The sequence below is a fragment of the Diaphorina citri genome, unplaced genomic scaffold, assembly GCF_000475195.1.
Source record: "Diaphorina citri unplaced genomic scaffold, Diaci psyllid genome assembly version 1.1 scaffold275, whole genome shotgun sequence".
Lineage (NCBI taxonomy): Eukaryota > Metazoa > Arthropoda > Insecta > Hemiptera > Psyllidae > Diaphorina > Diaphorina citri.
The window spans coordinates 223,556-251,463 of NW_007377711.1; the positions used below are offsets into that span (position 1 = coordinate 223,556).

Genomic DNA, 27,908 nt, shown 5'->3' on the forward strand with positions numbered 1-27,908 from the left:
AAAAATATTATTATCATTATTTTTTGTAAATTAGTACTTGTAAAATTTTCTCTTCATCATGGTCCATACTTCACTTCAAACCTATCAACGGAATTTAAGGAGACGTACAAGCGTGGAGGTATTAACTGAGGCACATAATAGTGGCTGATGAGGAAACCACACCAAAGAAGAAAATACAAGAAGTCATGATGGTGAGGAGTTTATAAATTAGTACTTGTAAAATTTTCTCTTCATCATGGTCCATACTTCACTTCAAACCTATAAACGGAATTTAAGGAGACGTACAAGCGCGGAGGTATTAACTGAGGCACATAATAGTGGCTGATGAGGAAACCACACCAAAGAAGAAAATACAAGAAGTCATGATGGTGAGGAGTTTTTGGAACTCAATATGAAATCATTGAAAGTCAGAGATTCTTGAAAGAAAACGGAAGATCTTTGAGGTATTTGTTTTTCAAATGAATGAAACCAAAACTAACTGAACCTCATGTTCTCTCTGTAGAATCTATCTACATTATCTACGAACATGTGTTTCAAATAAATTCATTCCAGAACAAATAATACCAAAAAAAAAAAAAAAAAAAAAAAAAAAAAAAAAAAATCAAACATTTCCAAATTGAATTTTCTTTTCGTGTTCCTCGACTCTAACAAGTTAGTTAGAGAAACGTATTAATTTTTTTTTTCAAAAATTAAAATACGAGGAAACTTGGAAAAACAAAGAAATTGGATTCTCTGAGAGAGAAAAAAAGGTAAAAATCCCTGTCTAGACAGACTTGATTTTCCAGCTCTATTCCTGGAACATGAATAGTCCCCTGACCTACATGGTCCCGGTACCAAACCCAGAATAAGAAAAGTCAAAAGAAAAGCTGCATCCTATCCTATTATATTACATGATATTCAATCTTTGTCCCAGATTTCAACTTTCCAAAACAACTTTCGTCAGTGCAAGCATGAAGTTAATGACTATCATGATGCAGTTATGATGTACTAGATACCTAAGTACATTTATACCTAGGGTACATAAAATAGGAGTTGAAAACAGGTACTGATGATTGACAGTTGGTTACATTATGTACAAGTATGTAGGGTTAAAAACACAGCTCGTTGCAGGAGCGAGTCAAAACAGAGACACTTTGGACAAGCAGATCTACCGACAAACTAGCATCCCTAAATGTGAATGCCATTTAAGAACCTAAACTGAAACATAAGCAATGGTTTTGTACTTTCAATTAGTACGAAGGTACACAAGGCCCCACCCCCTTTTTTTAAATTTGGCGGCCAATTTTAAAAAAAAAAAAAAAAAAATTGGCAACGCTTATCTCGAAAATACCCTCTAAATTTTCTCGCATCCACTGGAGACTATTGGGAGTTTGCTTCTTTATTTCATTTTCTTTCCCCGAGAAAACTATTTTCTAATTCTCTACAATAAATTTCGCCCCGGTAATAGTGAAAGTATATCAGCGAGGAGCTGTTTTATCAGCTCATCATACGGATTTATTTCTTTTATTGCGATTGAGAAGTCTGGAGAACTTTATTGACTTTTAATTTGATCTTCTCGAATCCGGATTGAACACTCGAGGGCCCGTTGCTCACAATTATATTTTGCCGAAAAAAGGTTATTGCTAGAGAAAATATTATGCCATTCTCTAGGTGTGTCCACACATAGTCGACCGGCCGTCGATTGATGTCGACTGAACCGTCCACACTGCCTCGTGGTCGATCGACTATGGACACACATTCAGAAAATTGTAGAACTCTTAACATAACGTATTAGGAAACGGGGCCACTTGTCTGTAAAGTGAGATAATATTAATTTCAGCTCTCAGCAAAAGACAATACAAACCCAACTACATAAATGTACCTATGTATCAGACTCGAAATAACTTGCTGAATATTTCACAGTGTCAAGGTAAATATGGGTTATAGGCTTATAGGGTTTCAATATCGTCTAACAACATACCCATTGGAGTAATTTCTCCAATCTTGAGCGGGGGAAAAACACCCTCATTTCATTTAACGAGGAGAGTTGGGGCTAACTCTCGCTGTTTCCTCTCTCATGATTATTTGATATATCCCTAGTAAAAAAAGTTACTTTGCAAACCGTTTACTTTGCATAAATAGATGTAAATAAATGAGTGTAACAGGCGTAGGAAATATGTATGTACCTGAGTTACTTTGCAAACCGTTTACTTTGCATAAATAGATGTAAATAAATGAGTGTAACAGGCGTAGGAAATATGTATGTACCTGCAGGAATAGGTAAATATCTGATGTATACGCAGGTAACTTGGAACATGTAGGCAATTTCAATAGCATTATGTATAGGTACGAAGCAAAAGTTTACTGGGGTTGGAAATTCCCAGTGCTCTCTCTCTCCCTCTACCACTCCCCCTCTCTCTCCTTTTCTCACTGCTGGAGTGAGAAGTCTTTTCCGGGCACTAGTTGAACTTTTTCTGCTAGCGTCAGTAACGGATGGATAAAATATCCAATCCATTTCACCCAGTATTATAACATGTGGCAGTGGCAATTGGACCATCCACATAAAAGTACCACAAATAAAACGTGTTGGAGGAAGAGGAAAAGGTGTTGGAGACAGCAAAAAACACCAAAGAAGCTCTCGAATCATGCCAATGACACTTAACCTGTGTCTGTGTTCTCCCACACAGACCTTTTTCATACCTGACCTAGTTAACATCTCGCTATCGATTCTATAAGACACGAGGAATACGAGGATGCTCTGTAATTAAGCGTCATAAATCAACACAATATTGTTTCCATTGTGTAATTTTCTGCTGCGAATTTCCCGAGAAATATTCCATTCTATTATCCTGAGATTATTGGAGCAGAAGGAGAAATCAATTAGTAGGTGCAAGGTGCAATTAGTAATTCCTTGGGTACTTTTTTGAAGTAGATCCTAGGTAGCTTGCTTTTCGAATACTCGTGTGGTCCCAAGATGATCTATTTCCTAGTTTCGAGAATTTTATAGGTGTGTCCACATACCTATAGTCAACCGGCCACACTGCCTCAACAACATAGATTCAGCTTCTCCTCTTTCTCCTTTTCCTTCTTGTTTAGAAAAACTTCTCAAAAATCCTTTTCTAGAACGAAACCTACCTAGATTATTAAAAATGATCCTTCAACACAACTCTTCAAAATCGAGCAGCACATGTGAATTTTGATTTTCAATTTCGAGAGATTTATAACGTAAGAAGCTTTAGATGTTTATTTCACAACACTCTTTTTTAACACCCTTCCATATCTGCTATCCTGGAACGAGAGAAAAATATAAGAGTATTTTTTCCTAGATAAAATTGTCAGGATGATTTTGTTCCACCTGACTAAATCAACAAATACGGTGATTTCAAAAATTTGGAGCTTAGAAAACAGGTTCAGGGCATGTGGAGTGAGTTATTATCTTTTTGTTGACTAAACATACCAACATAGTTATAACATTCCAAGATGTATAGTGTATACCTACCATACCTTCATGGTTATACTCTTGTCTGATAATGTGATGAATAAATCTTCCTTCTCTCTTCAGTTTCGGGACAATAAGACCATAGCAGTTACAGTTCCCCCTGTCAAACCTCTTAAAAAAAAAAAAAAATATTATCTAAATCTAACCACAAGAATATTCAAAAACTTCTTCAGCTTATTTGTATTAGAGTCGTTAGTCAGCCTTAAAAGAAGGAAGCTGAAATTTCAAGTGCAACTAACAACAAACTAACATTATTTCCGGCCTTTTTGAAACACACAGTACGAATCTACATACTTATCTCTGAATGCATCAAACAGAAATCCCCTCTAACAAGGAAAGAGAAGATACCTTTGATGTCTGCTAAAAAAGTTTCTTCCCTTAGTCAGCTTTAAAAGAAGGAAGCGGATTTTAAGTGCAAACAGCAAACATTAAACCCCGTATGTATGAAATCTAAAGATAAACTTAAGTTTAACTTAAGACGAACAATGTTGCCAATTTCATGTCATTTCTTGAGATAACTGGCTAGATTTCATGAAATTTGGCAAGATTTTCATTTCAAGTTAAACTTAAGTTTATCTTAAGATTTCATACATACGGGGGTTAGACTGGAGTTGCAGTACAAACATAAGCTTAAGTTTGTTTAACTTTTCTCCTTTTTACTTTCCTTATCCTATAGGAAGGAAAGTAATGTAATCGGGTCAAATTTTCGATGGTCAGTTTTTAGTGCCAAAACACGTTTTGAGGTCCCTAGAGCCTAAATCCAAAGTTTCAGCCATTGGTCCGTGTCTGTCTGTAAACAAAATATCTCGAGAACAGTAAGAGCTAGAGACTTGAAATTTGGTATGTAGATGTCAAATACAATATCTCGGGAATGGTACAAGCTAGAGACTTGAAATTTGGTATGTAGTTCACAAATGTGACAAAAGGATGCAAAACAAAACGTTTGGTTAAGATGGTTGCTGCGCTTGGCGGTATTATGACCGCTTTTGGACAGATTTCGACCGTTTTTTGGCGGTTTTCAGCTACACAGCGACAAAACGGTTAGAGATATTGTAAAAGAACACTCAAATAAGCATCATTCAATAGGATAAGGAAAGTCGTGTGATGTTCACACCAGATTTTTCTGCTTTTATTCTCAATCAAATAATCATGGGAATACAGGGTGGTTCGTGATTTGCGAACCACGCTTATATCTCAGAAACGGCTAGGAATTAAGGAATGAAATAAACGGCATCATGTAGATGAAATTTTGATGATTAAAATGGCTTTTTTTAAATTTGCAATTTCTTTTGCAAAACGGCCCATTTTTTGCCAAATATAGGTCACTCTTATGGGAACCCCCATTTTTTATTTAATTTTTGGAATCAGCATAAAATTTTAATTGAAAAAATGTATTCACTCGAAAAAATTTGCTCTACAAAAATTCTGTACACTGTGAGAAAGAAAAACAATTTCTTAATTATTTCTTTAGTTTTTGTATTATTCACTTAACTATTTCAACAACAATCAACAACAACAAACAAATTTATAAAAGCTGTTCAAAATGAGATCCATTTCTTTGTACACAGTAACGCATTGTTCGCTCTAACTCAGGACCAACTGCGTTGTTCATCAAATCTGGGGTCACTGACGCACACAAAATCGCGATTTGTGCAAATTTTTGTAGAGCAAATTTTTTCGAGTGAAAAATTTTTCAATTAAAATTTTATGCTGATTCCAAAAATTAAATAAAAAATAGGGGTTCCCATAAGAGTGACCTATATTTGGCAAAAAATGGGCCATTTTGCAAAAAAAATTGCAAATTTAAAAAAAGCCATTTTAATCATCAAAATTTCATCTACACGATGCCTTTTATTTCATTCCTTAATTCCCAGCCGTTTCTGAGATATAAGCGTGGTTCGCAAATCACGAACCACCCTGTACATATATATAGAAATGTGTCACTGCACTGAAGCTGGGGTATATACATATATGGCTTTTTCAATGGCTTTCTTTCAATTGGTGGGGTTCTCGAAGCTCTTCCACCCGTTTCGCCAGATTTTTCGGCGAAACCAACTAAGAATTCCTCAATTCTCAGGAGGCTAAGTACATCTTACACAGACAAGTGGTTTCGAAGGGTGCTGATGGTATCCAGCCTGACTTATCTTATCCAGGCTTAAAATGTATTCTGAGAAAATCTACAGTTCTGATTCTCAAGTTCACGATTACCAATGTTCGTATACTAATCCTCTTTAGACTAAATTAAGAATGTAAATTGAGCTACATAATATATTATACCTACATATATTTATGTATAAGAAGTGGAGAACAAGGTTTGTATGCTATAGGGTAGGGAGTAGGCAAAAGAGTATAACATATATAGGAACATAATTCTGTGCAACATACTTTGTACATTAGTAGTAGCTTGCATGTTGTGTTTATCTACTTGAGGAATAAGTGAGAAGATTTACATGAAAAGTACCTACCTATAATTAACCTTTTTCATACCTGACCTAGTTAACATCTCGCTATCGATTCTATAAGACACGAGGAATACGAGAATGCTCTGTAATTAAGCGCCATAAATCAACACAATATTGTTTCCATTGTGTAATTTTCTGCTGCGAATTTCCCGAGAAATATTCTATTCTATGCTCCTGAGATTATTGGAGCAGAAGGAGAAATCAATTAGTAGGTGCAAGGTGTAATTAGTAATTCCTTGGGTACCTTTTCGTATAGTAGGTCCTAGGTAGCTTGCTTTTACTCACGCGGTCCCAGGATGATCTATTTCCTAGTTTCGAGGACTTCAAAGGTGTGTCCACATATATTCAACCGACCGTCAATCGATGTCGACTGAACCGTCCACACTGCCTCAACAACATAGATTCAGCTTCTCCTCTTTCTCCTTTTCCTTCTTGTGTTTGAAAAACTTCTCAAAAAATCCTTTTCTAGAACGAAACCTACCTAGATTATTAAAAATGATCCTTCAACACAACTCTTGAATATCGAGCAGCACATGTGAATTTTGGTTTTCAATTTCGAGAGATTTATAACGTAAGAAGCTTTAGATGTTTATTTCACAACACTCTTTTTTAACACCCTTCCATATCCGCTATCCTGGAACGAGAGAAAGATATAAGAGTATTTTTTCCTAGATAAAATTGTCAGGATGATTTTGTTCCACCTGACTAAATCAACAAATACGGTGATTTCAAAAATTTACATAACAGAAATAGGTACAAAAGTATACATATTATACAAACATATGTATAGCTGTGTCTCTATGACGAAGAGACATAATATGGAAATGAAAGCCAATCAAAAGATTTACCCAAGCGAGCTTCATTCTGTGTTGTATGTTTCTATCCAGCCCATTGTCTCTCTGATTTGTATTGTTTCGTTTTCCAATTATTTTATAATATGTTCGTGCTCAGGGCATGTGGAGTGAGTTATTATCTTTTTGTTGACTAAACATACCTACATAGTTATAACATTCCAAGATGTATAGTGTATACCTACCTACCATACCTTCATGGTTATACTCTTGTCTGATAATGTGATGAATAAATCTTCCTTCTCTCTTCAGTTTTGGGACAATAAGACCATAGCAGTTACAGTTCCCCCTGTCAAACCTCTTAAAAAAAAAAATATTATCTAAATCTAACCACAAGAATATTCAAAAACTTCTTCAGCTTATTTGTATTAGGGTCGTTAGTCAGCCTTAAAAGAAGGAAGCTGAAATTTCATTATTTCAAGTGCAACTAACAACAAACTAACATTATTTCCGGCCTTTTTGAAACACACAGTACGAATCTACATACTTATCTCTGAACGCATCAAACAGAAATCCCCTCTAACAAGGAAAGAGAAGATACCTTTGATGTCTGCTAAAAAAGTTTCTTCCCTTAGTCAGCTTTAAAAGAAGGAAGCGGATTTTAAGTGCAAACAGCAAACATTAAGACTGGAGTTGCAGTACAAACATAAGCTTAAGTTTGTTTAACTTTTCTCCTTTTTACTTTCCTTATCCTATAGGAAGGAAAGTAATGTAATCGGGTCAAATTTTCGATGGTCAGTTTTTAGTGCCAAATGTTGGATCAAACATCAAACTAACCTGTCTAAAGACTGATAAGAATCACCATCGTTTCCAGCAAGTTCAATTACTTGAACTGCACATGAGTTTCCACTTGTATCTGCTGTTGGATCATGTACTTCCTCATAACAAGCATTATGTACATCAACATGATCTGTCTTCGAGACCGGTAAGAGCTAGAGACTTGAAATTTGGTATGTATCTTTCAAATGTGACAAGGATGCGACACGAAACTTTTGGTTAAGACCGTGCCGTCATGACGTAGTTTATTAAATTTTATTTTTATATTTCTCATTCTCATGATGATGAAAATGAAATTTTCAACCGATGGAGACGTAAATTTGAAATTAAAAATATTATTATCATTATTTTTTTAAATAATTTACATGATTATTCTATGCGAATAAACTTAAAGTGGCGTAATCGTGAGACCAAAATGACGGTTGTCAGTGGTGTAGGTATAGGAATTTGGGTCATTATTACTATTTATTTTATTATTTTCCAATATTACCATTTCTTTTACATGGTTGAAAAACTTTGTCAACTTGACTGTAGGTCTTTACAATGGAGTTCTGTAGTCATTTTATGCACTTTATAACATTGAGTTATTTGAATGCTTGAGCACTATCTATTGATTGAAACTTGCATATTATTAATTCAGAATGAAGACAATACATCTAAGTTGTTTTCAATTTCAGGAGAAAGCTTTTCAATTTCAATTGTTTACTCCGTTCGTTTCTGGAGGACTTTTTCAAAAACTAATTAAACAAGCTGGGCCCGTCCCTCCGGGAATTTTCAGCCCGTAGTTTATTCGATTGTGGTTAAAGAATACCTATATACCTACCTAATTTGTTTAAAAATCAGTTTATTATTATTATTATTGTTATTGATTTGATTTTACTTTCATGGTAATAATTTAAAATCAAGACTAGAGCCCGTTCTCCCTTTATTCGTTTTAATGTTTCCTAATAACTACCAATATAGCACTGAAGTCACCCATCCATTTTTTGACCTTGTTCGGCGTAGCTTAACACAGGTGACGCTAAAACCGGTCTTAAATGATCGACTGAAGTATTCATGGTAATAATTCAAAATCAAGACTAGAGCCCGTTCTCCCTTTATTCGTTTTAATGTTTCCTAATAACTACCAATATAGTACTGAAGTCACCCATCCATTTTTTGACCTTGTTCGGCGTAGCTTAACACAGGTGACGCTAAAACCGGTCTTAAATGATCGACTGAAGTGTTATCTAAAACTTTCTCGCTTTGAGTTCATAGGTCGTCGCGACAAATTCAAGATCAGAGCTCATTTGCGTGAGAAAATGTGAAAAAAATCCCCCCAAAACCAGTTTTTTTTTTTTGGCTTTTTGGTTTACTGGACAAAATTTGCACCACCATTTTCGTGTTCCTGGTAAAAAGACCTTTAATTTGATATATAGGTCGACGACCGACGACCAGGTTTGGATAAGTCCTTCTATGGGGACAGACAGACCGACAGGCAGACGACACCGAAGCGAATACAATAGCCCGTCCCTTATACCTTTGTTTATTTTACTATCGTAATAATAAAGGAAGGACGGGCTAAAAACAAAAGAGCTTTTTTCTCTCAATAAAATATAGGAAAGGAAAATGAAAACTAAAGCCCTACTTTTATTGAACTTTACATACAGGCTAGGACGGCACGACCCATTTTGCAAACGGAAAGAATAGGAGGACGGCAACAATGATTGCAATAAAGAGAATACGAGCATTTTCACAGAATTTTGTTGTTCACTCCGGAGATATAGCTATACACGGAAGTCTTCGAGAGGTCAGTCTGGCTCTCTGTATCCCGAATCATGGACTCGATGACATTATCAAGATTGTCCTTCTCTTTGAACGTTGCAATTAGAGCAGGAAGGTTTTCCGCGAATTTCATCAAAGCGGACGACTTCTTGTGAATGTATCTGAAACGAGAAAAAAAAAAAAATAGGAGATATTATTGTGCGTCACATTATTCTGCACAAGGACTTGATTGATGTCTGCATTATACTATAAAGTTACCTATATTCAAATGGCCACTGTAATGGGATATAACACAAATATGAACATTATGAACCATTAAAAGAAAGCATTATTACATTGATTGATGTCTGCATTATACTATAAAGTTAGTATAAAGTTACCTATATTCAAATGGCCACTGTAATGGGATATAACACAAATATGAACATTATGAACCATTAAAAGAAAGCATTATTACATCCATCTCCCTAACTGTTCCTACCTACGGTCAGGGAAGTACTAACCGCTGGGTGATGGAATCCATACAGATATCTCTCACAATGACTATTTCCCCATCGACAACTTTCACGGGGAAAGAAAAGTAAACCGATGGATGAACATTATAAGAGCCATCAGATTTGACAATCATACTGAGCGGTTCATCAGACCCATACGCTATATGGTGGAAGTGACGATAGATCGCGTAGGAAGTGAAAGCGAAGTCATTGGTGCGACCTAGACCTTTGATGAAGTCAACTAGATTCGATTTAATCCAGACGTCATCTAACAGTTCGCATAACTTGTCGCATTTATCTTTAACATCGATACATTGTGGCGAAGCCTTTACGTCCTGTAAGTAAGGAAGTAAATATTCGAGGACTACTTACTAAATAAATGTCCCAAAGTACCTAATATTGAACACTTTAATTGAAAATGTTTTTAAGTATTTGAATTCAACCTAATCTAACCTTTTCTTTATCTTCGTACATCGTACATTTATTTGGTACAAAATATTTAGTTTTATATTTCACTTCCTGGCATTTGATATCCCATAGTCCATAGGTATAACAGTCAAACGTATTGGCAACGGGAACTATATCCGTACAGTGAAATCCAGGACGAAAGCCACATTTACGTTTCCACGATTCCATGGAAGAATCCTTTGGACATTCAGATTCTGAATGATAGGCACCATACGACAGTGATTTCTCAGGATGAATGTCAACGTAACATTTTCGACTCGAGTTGAAGGAATATTTGCTAAGAAAGAAATGGAAAATACTTAATTAATTATGATGAGTTATTATTTCCATAATTCTGACCATCAGAACCTCCATGTCCCTAAAAAGGGTTTATAACATGTTATGTTCCAAAAAATAATACTGAGATACCCACTAGAATATAGAACACACTGGGCTGATTGTTACATTCAAAATTCACTGGATGCACTGCAACAAACAAATTTAAAGCTGTGACTGTTGGATCAAACATCAAACTAACCTGTCTAAAGACTGATAAGAATCACCATCGTTTCCAGCAAGTTCAATTACTTGAACTGCACATGAGTTTCCACTTGTATCTGCTGTTGGATCATGTACTTCCTCATAACAAGCATTATGTACATCAACATGATCTGTCCCCCAGACATAGACATGACGAAGTCTAGTGGAGGACAAGTTGGTCTTCTGTCCCAAAATGTTTCTGGCTCTGAACTCATGATGGCAACTGACACCAGTGATTTGTGACTGGTAAAAGTAGCATCATTCGATTCCGCGTGAAAAATCACATGGGATTATCTATTCACTTGCTTATTTGGTAACGGTTCACGAAAAAAAGGGAAATTTGTTGACACAGGAAGGTATCGAACCCGCAACTTCTCAACCGTAAGTCATACAGTACTAAAAGTAGCACCATTCGATTCGGGGTGAAAAATCACATTGATTAGAATATTCACATCCGAATGACCAAATGTTTTCGATGTCTCTTACCGTTTTTACGAAATAAGGGTTAAGCAACAATGACTTTGGTTAATATCAGGATGGGTGACTATCCGATTTTTGCCAAATTGTTACAGTCGCGTCCTTGGACCATACTGGGATAGCATACCAAATTTCATCGCTTTACGTCAAACCGTTCTTGAGATATTTTGTTCACAACCTTTTTAACATTTTCCACGAAATGAGGGTTAAGCAACAATTAGTTTGGTTAATATCTGGATGGGTGATTATCCGATTTTTGCCAAATTGTTACAGTCGCGTCCTTGGACCATACTGGGATAGCATACCAAATTTCATTTCTTTACGACAAACCGTTCTTGAGATATTTTGTTCGCAACCTTTTCAACATTTTCCACGAAATGAGGGTTAAGCAACAATTAGTTTGGTTAATATCTGGATGGGTGATTATCCGATTTTTGCCAAATTGTTACAGTCGCGTCCTTGGACCATACCGGGATAGCATACCAAATTTCATTTCTCTACGACAAACTGTTCTTGAGATATTTTGTTCACAACTTTCTACTTTTTCCCATTTAAACCTGTAGTACGTACAGACCATGGGCTAAAAACCACTTTTTTGGAATCAGGGGACCCCAAAACGGATATTTCCACTCATTTCCCGATTTTGAAAATTTGGACCGATTGCAATACTTTCATTACTAGTATAGCTCCGCTATACTGTAGTAATAGAAAGTAATAATACTGAGATACCCACTAGAATATAGAACACACTGGGCTGATTGTTACATTCAAAATTCACTGGATGCACTGCAACAAACAAATTTAAAGCTGTGACAATATGGCTGTTGGATCAAACATCAAACTAACCTGTCTAAAGACTGATAAGAATCACCATCGTTTCCAGCAAGTTCAATTAATTGAACTGCACATGAGTTTCCACTTGTATCTGCTGTTGGATCATGTACTTCCTCATAACAAGCATTATGTACATCAACATGATCTGTCCCCCAGACATAGACATGACGAAGTCTAGTGGGGGACAAGTTGGTCTTCTGTCCCAAAATGTTTCTGGCTCTGAACTCATGATGGCAACTGACACCAGTGATTTGTGACTGGCTAATAGACGGGCAAAAGATAGAGCACACTTGACAGAGAACATTGATGGAGTGGAGCCCGAAAATGATCACTTTGACGGATTTCTTAGCATACTTCTCCAATGCGCGACCAATGTAAATGAAAAGGTTCCCTGAAGTTTTCGGTGTAATTTACAATATCTCGGGAATGGTATGAGCTAGAGACTTGAAATTTGGTATGTAGTTCACAAATGTGACAAGGATGTAACACAAAACGTTTAGTTGAGATAGGTGCTACGGTCGGCGGTATTTTGACGGCTTTTTGGCGGTTTACACCCGAATAAGCATCATTCAGTAGGATAAGGAAAGTCGTGTGATGTTCACACCAGATTTTTGTTTGAAAAAAAAGCAAAGGAAGAACATACACTAGTTTGGGTTTTAGAAAGCAGGTTTTCTCTATTTCATATTCACTTGGAAATATGTACCTATCTATCTATCTCCTGTACATCTAACCATCATTATGGGTATGTATGAAGACATGAATGCTACACATTTACTCCTACCACTATTGGTACTAAAGCAAGATGAGATATGTATCTATTTACGAGTTGTGAAAGGGTTATCCTATTTACTATTTACCAACCCCCTCTTAATACATTTTACAAATGTAAGTGATAAATAATAATAAGAAGGAAACAAGTTGGAAAGTCCAGTCCCAGTCCAGTCAAGTCAAATCCTTCTTGGAAAATTCTGACTTGACTTTTGACATCTCTTTTCTCCGTTATATTTTTTCTCAAAAAGAATTCGAGCTCCTTCAAATGCCCCCAAAAGTTTTTTCAAAGTTTCGAGGCAAGGACAAGTTAGTCTTCTGTCCCAAAATGTTTCTGGCTCTGAACTCATGATGGCAACTGACACCAGTGATTTGTGACTGGTCAATAGACGGGCAAAAGATAGAGCACACTTGACAGAGAACATTGGTGGAGTGGAGCCCGAAAATGATCACTTTGACGGATTTCTTAGCATACTTCTCCAATGCGCGACCAATGTAAATGAAAATGTTCCCTGAAATAAGTAGCCCTTTCGTTAGAACTTCATTGTTTGTGAGGTGACATTACCCAAACTTCCGGGAGATATGCAAATAGTTCTCAAGCCTACATACTTGTAAATATGAGGCACATAAACTTACCATCGTATGGTTCCCTGAAATAAGTAGCCCTTTCGTTAGAACTTCATTGTTTGTGAGATGACATTACCCAAACTTCCGGGAGATATGCAAATAGTTCTCAAGCCTACATACTTGTAAATATGAGGCACATAAACTTACCATCGTATATCTTTGAATAGTCTACCTCTTGATCAAACAAAACTGATGGCAAAATGATCGCATAATCAATATTTTCAAAAGCAATTTTTGGATTTTTCGTTACGAGAATATCCTTCAGGACTCTGGATCCACAATTTTGAACAGTCGCACAGTGTTGCATTGCAATTTCAAACTGGTGCTCATTTGTTTCTAAGAAATGAAATCGGATTCTGAAAGGGTTCGAATGATTTTCTTTCAAAATGTAGTAACATAAGAAAGGAGTCAATTTACAGGAAGCTTCATAAATTAGTTTCTTTCAAGGATGTGAACAAAATTAATTATAACGAAAGTGTTGGAATTGGAAAGAATCTCTCTAATATTCTCTAGTAAACAATATTTCTATTGCCAAGCGCAATGCCCAACAATGTGCACATTTTTCATCAAATTCAATGTAACAATTTTCGCTTTCCTATCCACCATTTTGTCCTAAGCAATCCCAATTACATTGACAGAATCAAACAGAACAACTTTATATCTTTGTTCAGCACTGGATTCGAAAGGGAACCTTGCTGTTTTGAGTCTCGAGGTGTTTTATTAGTTTCTTGAGATTTTCTTCCAAAAAAATCTCTCCTAAAACTCTCTTCCCTATTTTCTGGAAGATTGCCATCGATTAATAAATTTAAAGATAATTATTATTAGTACTATCATGATCATTTGAAAGGATATAAAAAAGTACCTACCTATAATTACTCGTACTGTGGTGTCTAAAAAGTAGGTAGGTATATAGGTACCTACATACTCGTACTACATGCATATTACAGTTTAACCTACATACTATAGTACATAGGTACCTACCTAATTGTTTATCTTTTGCGAAAACCCAAGCAACTATTTCTAGGTACGTAGGTATTAGGTAGAATAAAATTATTGTAATACCTAGGTATAAGGCTCAACGGCAGAGTTGTAATTTGCAGCTCATTAGATAGATCTAAGACGCATCATGTGATGCTAGAAAAATTTAAAATTTCTCTACTTACTCTCTGTTCTATCACAAATCATGAGCTTTCCTTTCCTTCTGATCTTCCTTTCACAAAATGTTTTCGGGAGGTCTTTTCACCATTCGACAACGGCTAACGGCATAGCTGGAAGCGTACGTGCAAACGTGCATATATCTGTGAACAAAGAGTATAAAAAAGAGTGCCCAAATAGTTTTTCTTTTTGTTCAAATTGTCCCCTGTGGTACGGAAAACTTTTACCCCATGAATTATTGCCCCCCGTTTTTTTCGCCCCAAAAAAAGAGTGTCTTATTTTTTTACTCCATTTTTATCGGCAATGATTTATACATTATATTCTAATAGGAACAAAAAAAGTTATCCTTTTTATTAGCCCTTTGACCCTTTAAACCAGGAGTTGGTTGTAACCTATTAACAGTTCTTGCTATAACTGTTATCTGATCAGGTTGGACATCCCGTTTTCTACTACCTTTGTGTGACGTGTGATTTGAAAATGATTATGGTGGGATTTAAAACCATGACTAAACATCAGTGGGGCGGAGGGATTCTCGTTCAAGAGTTCTACTACTCTCTAAAATAAGTTACTCTCTTTTCCTATCAAGATTGTGGTCGTCCCGAATTCCAAGTACGGAGCTGAAAAACATCAGCTTCATCTGGTCTGGTTGGACATCCCGTTTTCTACTACCTTTGGGTGACGTGTGATTTGAAAATGATTATGGTGGGATTTAAAACCATGACTAAACATCAATGGGGCGGAGGGATTCTCGTTCAAGAGTTGTACTACTCTCTAAAATAAGTTACTCTCTTTTCCTATCAAGATTGTGGTCGTCCCGAATTCCAAGTACGGAGCTGAAAAACATCAGCTTTGTCGGGAAATGAATCCGGGACCTCTGGTGTGGTGTGCCTCGTGGGTCGTGGGATACTCACTCGAACACGGAGGTCGTTTGGAGGGTTAATCTTTCTCGCATTGAGACTTCAACATTGGCATCTCTACCCCCAAGGCCCAGGGCTTCCTACTCCAAAAACTTTTCTTTGGAAACGAGAAAAATAGTTCCTCGTGGGATACTCACTCGAACACGGAGGTCGTTTGGAGGGTTAATCTTTCTCGTATTGAGACTTCAACATTGGCATCTCTACCCCCAAGGCCCAGGGCTTCCTACTCCAAAAACTTTTCTTTGGAAACGAGAAAAATAGTTCTGAATTTTTGTTCGAGTTTTTTTTACTTGTAAAAAAAAGAAGAGGAAAAGGAAATCTAATTTCGCAGCTCCATAAGGGTGAAAGGGTCAAAACTTGGACGTTTTCTCTCTCCATTTTTTGTAGCCTTTGGCCTAGTATTTTTATGTCCATTGTGGTGGCGGTGAGGAATATGAAATGAGATTTTTTTTCCCTCCCATTGATGTTTTGCCATATTTTTAAATCCCTCCGAGCATGGATGAGCAGGCTGAAACATTATTTAGAGACATTGACGGGATTTTCCCCTGTCGGATTACAACAGGATTCCCACCACCATGTTTAACCCTTCAGTAGGACAGCAGTTATTGGAGATGTTTTGACCAAGTTATGTATATGCAAAACTCAAATGTAAGTAAATCAGTTAAAAAGTCAAATAATTCAACATAACTTACTTACTTAATGGCTGGTTGTAGCAAACCACGGGGGTCCAAAACGTCTCACGACCATTCTTCTCCAACTTCGTCTGTCTTGGGCTGCTTCTTCCCAGTTTCCTTGTAGTGTGGGTGGGTCTCTTTTTCTCTCTGTACCATAATATGTTGACATTGTCCTACCATCTCTTTGTATATGCAAAACTCAAATGTAAGTAAATCAGTTAAGAAGTCAAATAATTCAACATAACTTACTTACTTACTGGTTGTAGCAGACCACGGGGGTCCAAAACCTCTGACGACCATTCTTCTCCAACTTTGTCTGTCTTGCGCTGCTTCTTCCCAGTTTCCTTGTAGTGTGGGTGGGTCTCTTTTTCTCTCTGTACCATAATATGTTGACATTGTCCTACCATCTCTTTTTTCGAGACAAATTGGAACAACTCCTCGTATAAGGGGCAACTTTGCAAAGTTAAAAGTATCGCATACATAGGAACTTGAACTCTGGAGTTTTTCTTTGTAGGAGGCGCATTGGCACAGCCTGTAACAAGCATAACATATTACTTATTATGTGGAAATGGGTAAAAAATTTGACGTTGACAGATGGAATCGTGCCTACGTTTCCGCCCGACTTGAAATAATAAGTTTGTTTTCCTTCTTGTTCCACGGAAAAAGAAGCTGTACAATAATAATATTGCTAATACTTACAATAAGAAAAGTATACCTACATGCCAGCATATGTATTTCCGTTGTTCCATACTATTACACAGGTACTATTTCAGCGATCAAATAATGTATCTTAAATCGGCTTTTGAAGGGGTATATACATCGAAGCTGTACAATAATAATATTGCTAATACTTACAATAAGAAAAGTATACCTACATGCCAGCATATTTCCGTTGTTCCATACTATTACACAGGTACTATTTCAGCGATCAAATAATGTATCTTAAATCGGCTTTTGAAGGGGTATATACATATATGGCTTTTTCAATGGCTTTCTTTCAATTGTTGGAGTTCTCCTGGAGAAGCTCTTCCACCCGTTTTCGCCAGATTTTTCGTCGAAACCAACTAAGAATTCCTCAATTCTCAGGAGGCTAAGTACATCTTTCACAGACAAGTGGTTTTGAAGGGTGCTGATGGTATCCAGCCTGACTTATCTTATCCAGGCTTAAAATGTATTCTGAGAAAATCTACAGTTGTGATTCTCAAGTTTACGATCACCAATGTTCGTATACTAATCCTCTTTAGACAAAATTAAGAATGTAAATTGAGCTACATAATATATTATACCTACATATATTTATGTATAGGAAGTGGAGACCAAGGTTTGTATGCTATAGGGAGTAGGCAAAAGAGTACATATATAGCTACATAATTCTGTGCAACACATTTTGTACATTAGTAGTAGCTTGCATGTTGTGTTTATCTACTTGAGGAATAAGTGAGAAGATTTACATGAAAAGTACCTATAATTACTGTGGTGTCTAAAAAGTAGGTAGGTATATAGGTACATACTACATGCATATTACAGTTTAACCTACATACCTACCTAATTGTTTATCTTTTGCGAAAACCCAAGCAACTATTTCTAGGTACGTATTAGGTAGAATAAAATTATTGTAGGTAATACCTAGGTATAAGGCTCAGCGGCAGAGTTGTAATTTGCAGCTCATTAGATAGATCTAAGACACATCATGTGATGCTAGAAAAATTTAAAATTTCACTACTTACTCTCTGTTCTATCACAAATCATGAGCTTTCCTTTCCTTCTGATCTTCCTTTCACAAAATGTTTTCGGGAGGTCTTTTCACCATTCGACAACGGCTAACGACATAGCTAAGTAATGGAAAGCGTACGTGCATACATCTGTGAACAAAGAGTATAAAAAAGAGTGCCCAAATAGTTTTTCTTTTTGTTCAAATTGTCCCCTGTGGTACGGAAAACTTTTACCCCATGAATTATTGCCCCCCGTTTTTTTCGCCCCAAAAAAAGAGTGTCTTATTTTTTTACTCCATTTTTATCGGCAATGATTTATACATTATATTCTAATAGGAACAAAAAAAGTTATCCTTTTTATTAGCCCTTTGACCCTTTAAACCCGGAGTTGGTTGTAACCTATTAACAGTTCTTGCTATAACTGTTATCTGATCAGGTTGGACATCCCGTTTTCTACTACCTTTGTGTGACGTGTGATTTGAAAATGATTATGGTGGGATTTAAAACCATGACTAAACATCAGTGGGGCGGAGGGATTCTCGTTCAAGAGTTCTACTACTCTCTAAAATAAGTTACTCTCTTTTCCTATCAAGATTGTGGTCGTCCCGAATTCCAAGTACGGAGCTGAAAAACATCAGCTTTGTCGGGAAATGAATCCGGGACCTCTGGTGTGGTGTGCCTCGTGGGTCGTGGGATACTCACTCGAACACGGAGGTCGTTTGGAGGGTTAATCTTTCTCGCATTGAGACTTCAACATTGGCATCTCTACCCCCAAGGCCCAGGGCTTCCTACTCCAAAAACTTTTCTTTGGAAACGAGAAAAATAGTTCTGAATTTTTGTTCGAGTTTTTTTTACTTGTAAAAAAAAGAAGAGGAAAAGGAAATCTAATTTCGCAGCTCCATAAGGGTGAAAGGGTCAAAACTTGGACGTTTTCTCTCTCCATTTTTTGTAGCCTTTGGCCTAGTATTTTTATGTCCATTGTGGTGGCGGTGAGGAATATGAAATGAGATTTTTTTTCCCTCCCATTGATGTTTTGCCATATTTTTAAATCCCTCCGAGCATGGATGAGCAGGCTGAAACATTATTTAGAGACATTGATGGGATTTTCCCCTGTCGGATTACAACAGGATTCCCACCACCATGTTTAACCCTTCAGTAGGACAGCAGTTATTGGAGATGTTTTGACCAAGTTATGTATATGCTAAACTCAAATGTAAGTAAATCAGTTAAAAAGTCAAATAATTCAACATAACTTACTTACTTAATGGCTGGTTGTAGCAAACCACGGGGGTCCAAAACGTCTCACGACCATTCTTCTCCAACTTCGTCTGTCTTGGGCTGCTTCTTCCCAGTTTCCTTGTAGTGTGGGTGGGTCTCTTTTTCTCTCTGTACCATAATATGTTGACATTGTCCTACCATCTCTTTCTTGACCTTCCTCGATGTCTTCCCTCTTCATAGTCAATGCAATAGCTACCTGAAATTATATTGATTTTCAACTTTCTATTCTACCTTGAATATCGTAGGAAATAATATCATGTTTGTGATCTTACACCTGAGTCTTTATAAAGGCGACATAAGACTGCTGTCTGTACTGAAGCTTTGATCATAAATGCAGCGTCATATAGCAACAGACACTTCCTGCATTTACTGTTGTCACACGCATACAAGATAGGTACTTTTTTATTTCACAACATAACAGAAATAGGTACAAAAGTATACATATTATACAAACATATGTATAGCTGTGTCTCTATGACGAAGAGACATAATATGGAAATGAAAGCCAATCAAAAGATTTACCCAAGCGAGCTTCATTCTGTGTTGTATGTTTCTATCCAGCCCATTGTCTCTCTGATTTGTATTGTTTCGTTTTCCAATTATTTTATAATATGTTCGTGTGTTGTGTGTATTTGCAGTTTTCCTCTCTATTTTTTTTTTTTCCATTATGAAACATTATCATTCTCATTCCCTCCTCCTCTCCCTTCCCCTCTCCTTCTCTTCCTCATCTCTCTCTTCTCTCTCCTCCCTCTTTTCCCTTTCTTGTTTTATTTGTTCGCCCAATAATAATTGACTGAGTGATAGAACTGTTTAGAGGCAGACACAATACACACACCATCAGAGTCTGAAGGCGGGAGACAGACTAAAGAGAAAGCTCTTGATTTGATTGACTTCCGTTTGAATTCTTTACAAGCCTGAATAATCCTCACACCCATTTGTGTCTACAGTTGGATTTGTCTCATAGTTGAACAAAATTTCTACTTCGGCAGGTGTTTGAAGTCTTCGTAGCGTTCTTTTCCAATGGCCCAAGCCTGTTCGAAAAAAGGGAATATCTTTTATATCCACATGAAAATATATTCCCAAGCCAGCCTAGCTTGGAACGTAGAGCGCCTTCCTTGTAAGCGCTAGGTCGCGGGTTCGTTTATCGCCCGAGAAGAAACTTTATCCTAAGAATCTACGGTACGTTCTCGGAACGGCTGCCTTCCTTATACCTTGACCATTTTGTCTCTTCCATTTTAGTAGGATAAGACTTTCTTTGTTACAATTAGTTCCCTCTATTAAACCTCTTAAAAAAGGCAATATAATAAGTTTTAATCTTTTAACCCATTATTGTTGTCTACTGTTCCTATAATAAGTTTTAACCCGTTATTGTCTCGGCATAACAGAAATAGGTACAAAAGTACATATTATACATATGTATAGCTGTGTCTCTATGATGAAGAGACATAATATGGAAATGAAAGCCAATCAAAAGATTTACCCAAGCGAGCTTCATTCTGTGTTGTATGTTTCTATCCAGCCCATTGTCTCTCTGATTTGTATTGTTTCGTTTTCCAATTATTTTATAATATGTTCGTGTGTTGTGTGTTTGTATTTGCAGTTTTCCTCTCTATTTTTTCCATTATGAAACATTATCATTCTCATTCCCTCCTCCTCTCCCTTCCCCTCTCTTCTCTCTTTTTCCCCTCTCCTTCTCTTCCTCATCTCTCTCTTCTCTCTCCTCCCTCTCTTTTCCCTTTCTTGTTTTATTTGTTCGCCCAATAATAATTGACTGAGTGATAGACCTGTTTAGAGGCAGACACAATAGACACACCATCAGAGTCTGAAGGCGGGAGACATACTAAAGAGAAAGCTAGCTCTTGATTTGATTGACTTCCGTTTGAATTCTTTACAAGCCTGAATAATCCTCACACCCATTTGTGTCTACAGAAATTTGTCTCATAGTTGAACAAAAATTTTTACTTCGGCAGGTGTTTGAAGTCTTAGTAGCGATCTTTTCCAATGACCCAAGCCTGTCCGAAAAAGGGAATATCTTTTATCCAAGCCAGCCTAGCTTGGAACGTAGAGCGCCTTCCTTGTAAGCGCTAGGTCGCGGGTTCGTTTATCGCCCGAGAAGAAAATTTATCCTCAGAATCTACGGTTCGTTCTCGGAACGGCTGCCTTCCTTATAACTTGACCATTTTGTGTCTTCCATTTTAGTAGGATAAGACTTTCTTTGTTACAATTAGTTCCCTCTATTAAACCTCTTAAAAAAAGGCAATATAATAAGTTTTAATCTTTTAACCCATTATTGTTGTCTACTGTTCCTATAATAAGTTTTAACCCGTTATTGTCTCGTGTTCCAGGGAGCCGAGGTGTGGATGCGCCCTACGCTGTGATTGTGTTCATTCATGGGGAGTCCTACGAGTGGAACGCCGGCAACCATTACGACGGCAGCGTCCTAGCCAGTTCCGGCCATATCATTTTTGTATCAATCAACTATCGCTTAGGAATTCTAGGTAAGTTCTAATAGCCAGCTCCGGCCATATCATTTTTTATCAATCAACTATCGCTTAGGAATTCTAGGTAAATTTGTATCCTCATATGCTATAGGTACATCAATTTGAGAAGTATTACAACTAAAAGATTAGACATCTAGATAGAAACTCGTCATGATGACGTAATAATCCTTGAAAATCTGGGAGAACCCATTAACAAGCTAACGTTAATGTCTTTCAGAAACCTCCTGCTATAAAACATCCATTAAATATTAAGGGAAGTAAGGTATCCCATCCTGAAGGTATCTACAGCTTGATGGTTTCGTATAATTAAAGCACGTCCCTCATTCAAACAGAGAAGATACCATGTTGTATCGACAGTAAAATTTCGAATTACTTGTGTACGGGGTAGTTATTTCTAACGTCTGTTTCTACAAGGTAATCGAATTAGTTTTCCAACCATCCGCATCCCTTTGAACAAAGGAAAATGTCAACGGGGAATGACTTTGAAATTTTCAATTTTTAAAGCGGAAAATTCTCTCGCATAAAAGATAGGTACACATCGCACACAAAAGATACACGTCCCCTTCGTTCCTATGTCGTGTTCTCTTCCTCTCTATATTTTTTAACGTAACCTAACAGATTGTTTTCTTCTGATAATAGCTGCTCGTACACAAAGGGGCCGATAAAAATTAATGTTGGCAAAAGGGATTGGAAAAACTCATCGTACACAAAAGATACACGTCCCCTTCGTTCCTATGTCGTGTTCCCTTCCTCTCTATATTTTTTAACGTACCTAACAGATTGTTTTCTTCTGATAATAGCTGCTCGTACACAAAGGGGCCGATAAAAATTAATGTTGGCAAAAGGGATTGGAAAAACATTGTCGACAAGAAGTGGCAAGGTGTTGGCGTTGATTGATAGTATTGAAGATACAATGGAACGTGTTAACAGGACAGGGAAGGGACACTAATTCTACTGTCCCAGGATACACTGATACATTCGCAGGATCTAAAATAGGACTCGGGACTTGGGAAGGTAGATTTCAGGGGATTCTTTTAGAGAACTAAGAGTAATGGCTAATGTTACACCAAAACACACCACTAAATATACAAGTACACTATTTTGAGGGATACCACAAATATACACACCTTATAGGTATTGAGAGTTCAAGAAAATCCATGGAAGTCAAACGAACATTAACATAGAAGAGCCAGTCTATCACAATGTCAACAGACACAGAAACTGTCAGATAATTTAAGTAGTAAAGAACAAAGAGATTTGTGTGGGAGAGCAAGAACAGCAAAGAACTGGGCTTTAGTTCTCCAAAGCCTCCCAAGTCATTTCAAAGTTCCGACATTGAACTTTCGGTCGTTCCATTCAAAAAAGGGGATTTTCGACAGAATTTAAATGGACAAGTCCCCATTTCCCTGAGCACTTAACTCTTCCCATTTTGAACTTATTTATCACTCTCTCCGATATATTCTCTTGGGTCTCATTAAGATGATGACCTGAACAAGGACAATGTGATCTTCTAATGTTTCTCTTACATGATGGTGATTTTCTTTGATATCATTTGTTACCAGGTTAGGTACAAGATTCAAAAGTCTAATTTGAAGTAGTCATGGCCATTAGGGCCTCGCCCATTGATATGCATGCTGTTTTTAGAGAACTTACTGATGAAAATGTGCTGAGTTTTAAACAAATGAAACCTCTTTTAAATTAAGTTAGTAGCTTTGTAGACTACTTTACACTATGTTGGTATACTCTACGAGTGTATTAGGTTTCAAACAAATGAAACCTCTTTTAAATTAAGTTAGTAGCTTTGTAGACTACTTTACACTATGTTGGTATACTCTACGAGTGTATTAGGTTTAGTTGGGGGGTACAGTACATCAGTCTAACATTTCAAGACCCTGTTTGTACTAGTAGGGTAAAAGAACCTATTCACATCACATTCATCTGGTTTATAGCGCAAGTATTGAACAGAGTTCAGGGTAAAAGAACCTATTCACATCACATTCATCTGGTTTATAGCGCAAGTATTGAACAGAGTTTAGAGTAACAGTAAAATCGTTTTAATTGGAAAAACATTGTCGACAAGAAGTGGCAAGGTGTTGGCGTTGATTGATAGTATTGAAGATACAATGGAACGTGTTAACAGGACAGGGAAGGGACACTAATAAATTCTACTGTCCCAGGATACACTGATCCATTCGCAGGATCTAAAATAGGACTCGGGACTTGGGAAGGTAGATTTCAGGGGATTCTTTTAGAGAACTAAGAGTAATGTCTAATGTTGCAGAGAAAATAGTAAATTTGACTTCTCCAAATATCATGTTCATAATGTCTTCATTCTACCGAATCCATGCATTAAAACTTCAAGAACATTAGTAACTAAGAAAACTACTCATTCATACTTGAAGATTATAAGTCCAAGTCAATATTTGTCGAGACAATTCGATTTAACAGCTGATACATTTGTTTGAACAACTAAAAGCTAACATCACAGCAAAGCATCTCAAATTGTTAAACAAGAACAGAAAATATAAAGAACAAACATAACAAAAACTTTAAATCATTAATATAAACTTGTAAGTTTAGGGAGTTTTATAGCATCTGCTTGAAATGAAGATCATTAATTAAGTTTTTTTTCTGAAAATTAAATATAAGACCTTCGAGGAAGAGATTTCAGTAAAAAATACATTCGTTGCTCCTTTCACAACCTGAGGAGTCTTTTGGGAATGATTGAAGAATTTTAAGAAACGTTGAATAGTCCTCAGGGGTTCTTGTAAGGAGATATCTAGGCTTGTACAGATATTTAAAGCAAGCGAAAGAAAGTAAGGACTAAACTTTTCAAAAACTTGATTGTTGAAGAATAATCCCGGTATTATTGTCTACGAACAGTAGGATCCCTGGTGGCCCTTCTTTCAAGGATGTGAACAAAATTAAGTATAACGAAAGTGTTGGATTTGGAAAGAATCTCTCTAATATTCTCTAGTAAACAATATTTTAATTCCCAATAATAGACACTTGTAGGTACCTACATATTACAATACCCATTCCTGACACTTATTCTCCCAGGATTCGAAGATATACAGTGGTCTAAAATGTCATTGATAATGTTGAAAAAAGTGACCCAAAAGATACAATGCTACAATAACCATTACAACACTTGATATTATCTAGCTGTATGCATAGGTACGTGCAACTTCTATTCAATTCTATCAAAAAGTTTCACTAACTTTTCCCATGGACAGTCTATCCACACTTTTAACAATAAATCCATATAATTTCCAATAATAGACACTTGTACATATTACAATACCCATTCCTGACACTTATTCTCCCAGGATTCGAAGATATACAGTGGTCTAAAATGTCATTGATAATGTTGAAAAAAGTGACCCAAAAGATACAATGCTACAATAACCATTACAACACTTGATATTATCTAGCTGTATGCATAGGTACGTGCAACTTCTATTCAATTCTATCAAAAAGTTTCACCAACTTTTCCCATGGACAGTCTATCCACACTTTTAACATTAAATCCATCCGTATTTTGTCCTTCGCTCTTTTGTGATATTCACATTCAATATTGTTCACCGTGTTTTCAACAACAGCTGAATCTAGGTTAAATCCATCCGTATTTTGTCCTTCGCTCTTTTGTGATATTCACATTCAATATTGTTCACCGTGTTTTCAACAACAGCTGAATCTAGGTCACAATATAATAATATTTCCCCATTATAATGTTGGGAGCTTTACTATTTTTCCATACTACTCAAAAGTGTAAAGGTAATTTATTTATTTTTTCCACGTTCCAGATTGAGAGGAAGAGAGCAGAGAACGAAAACCAGAACGTTATAAAACCATTACGCTGCTCTTACAATTTTATTTACGGCGCTTTGGCAGAAAACTATATTAATGAATATTGGAGGAAAAGAAAACATGGAAGTCTATTGTTGTGTGAGATGAAATGGTTATTGCTGGAAAATTACCAATTCCAACGAACCACTGCACACAGTAGTGGAGTTGAGGCAAGAAAATCATCGCCATTAGTATCTTACCTACTCATTATGTGATATCATCATTCTTATACCTTTTTCAAACAAAACTTTTCACAAGACGCAGGAGACAGCATTATCATATTCTTTATACATTCGTTGTTCTTTTCACTGTTTTTCTATCGTTAAAATGTTCGATGTTCTTTGGAAAGCAGAGGAGAGGGTGATGGTATCAAGCTTGAATATTTTAAAGACGTTGATGGGAACAAAGGTGATGAACACAACAGTGTGGTTGTAGGTCAAGTTCGTAGGTTGCTCCTTCCTCGAACTCGACTTTTCATTGATCTACTAAAATAAACTCACTTCATTGTTGGCTCCAGCCTACTTGAATCGAATGCTGATGAAAAAATTGTACTTCCACAAATCGCTAATTAGGTACTTTCACGTTCCGACTGCCTGACGGTCTGTGTGGCGGCCCTAATTCACAAAGGTATAAATAGGTATCTCAAATTAGAAGTACAATGGATGATTATTGTTTATACCGATTATGGATTTATCTTTATTCCTGTGTTTTCCTCGAATTTAGAAAACAGTTCATCCATGAGTAGTTATGACTCGACCATGAGAAAATCCCTTTGACTGTTCAAAACTATTTTTATTCCATCCGTCTTTGGTCAATTTGATTCGCCCACATGACGGGTTTAGTCCACAAGGTTCTCTAGAAGTTATTGATTTTAATGTACATTCTCAATTTTATTATTTCAAGTAAAAATAATAAAAACCTTCACTTATTTTCTCAAGTGAAGTGAAGCAAATAGGGTAGGTACATGACTTCAAGATAAAACAAGAAGCTTTTTCAGTAAGTACTCTATCAAAAGGAAGATTTTGCTTGAGAGTTTACCGTATTTCTATCTAAAATCTATCTAAAGCCATAATACATCTTAATACTCTACTTGAGTAATGTACAACGTCGAAAAACATGTACATACCATGTATGAAAACATGATATCTATGTACTCTACATACAGTTACATAGAGAGAGAACTACATCCTGGAAGAGAGAACTTAAATATATACACACATAGACAAAAACACACACACATACACACACAACTTGAAAGATAATGAATGTTCGAGACAAATTGGAACAACTCCTCGTATAAGGGGCAACTTTGCAAAGTTGAAAAGTATCGCATACATAGGAACTTGAACTCTGGAGTTTTTCTTTGTAGGAGGCGCATTGGCACAGCCTGTAACAAGCATAACATATTACTTATTATGTGGAAATGGGTAAAAAATTTGACGTTGACAGATGGAATCGTGCCTACGTTTCCGCCCGACTTGAAATAATAAGTTTGTTTTCCTTCTTGTTCCACGGAAAACGAAGCTGTACAATAATAATATTGCTAATACTTACAATAAGAAAAGTATACCTACATGCCAGCATATTTCCGTTGTTCCATACTATTACACAGGTACTATTTCAGCGATCAAATAATGTATCTTAAATCGGCTTTTGAAGGGGTATATACATATATGGCTTTTTCAATGGCTTTCTTTCAATTGGTGGGGTTCTCGAAGCTCTTCCACCCGTTTCGCCAGATTTTTCGGCGAAACCAACTAAGAATTCCTCAATTCTCAGGAGGCTAAGTACATCTTACACAGACAAGTGGTTTCGAAGGGTGCTGATGGTATCCAGCCTGACTTATCTTATCCAGGCTTAAAATGTATTCTGAGAAAATCTACAGTTCTGATTCTCAAGTTCACGATTACCAATGTTCGTATACTAATCCTCTTTAGACTAAATTAAGAATGTAAATTGAGCTACATAATATATTATACCTACATATATTTATGTATAAGAAGTGGAGAACAAGGTTTGTATGCTATAGGGTAGGGAGTAGGCAAAAGAGTATAACATATATAGGAACATAATTCTGTGCAACATACTTTGTACATTAGTAGTAGCTTGCATGTTGTGTTTATCTACTTGAGGAATAAGTGAGAAGATTTACATGAAAAGTACCTACCTATAATTACTCGTACTGTGGTGTCTAAAAAGTAGGTAGGTATATAGGTACCTACATACTCGTACTACATGCATATTACAGTTTAACCTACATACTATAGTACATAGGTACCTACCTAATTGTTTATCTTTTGCGA

At 36.5% G+C, this 27,908-nt stretch overlaps 2 protein-coding genes across 2 annotated transcripts in view; one reads left to right on the top strand and one right to left on the bottom strand.

Annotated features, from left to right (window-relative positions):
• LOC103506940 (neuroligin-4, X-linked-like) overlaps positions 1–27,908 on the top strand; it is a 206,102-nt gene that overhangs the window by 138,093 nt on the left and 40,101 nt on the right. Inside the window, exon 5 of the mRNA XM_026821909.1 lies at positions 21,601–21,753. Coding sequence (XP_026677710.1) covers positions 21,601–21,753 — 153 coding nt within the window. The remainder of the gene's footprint in view (positions 1–21,600; positions 21,754–27,908) is intronic.
• Positions 9,178–13,940, bottom strand: LOC103506933. The gene is made up of 5 exons (XM_008471359.2): positions 13,667–13,940; positions 12,137–12,515; positions 10,280–10,571; positions 9,836–10,161; positions 9,178–9,493 (listed from the first exon to the last, which is right to left on the bottom strand). The coding sequence occupies exons 1-5, from the start codon at positions 13,824–13,826 to the stop codon at positions 9,301–9,303; spliced, it is 1,350 nt and encodes a 449-aa protein (XP_008469581.1). The 5' UTR covers positions 13,827–13,940; the 3' UTR covers positions 9,178–9,300.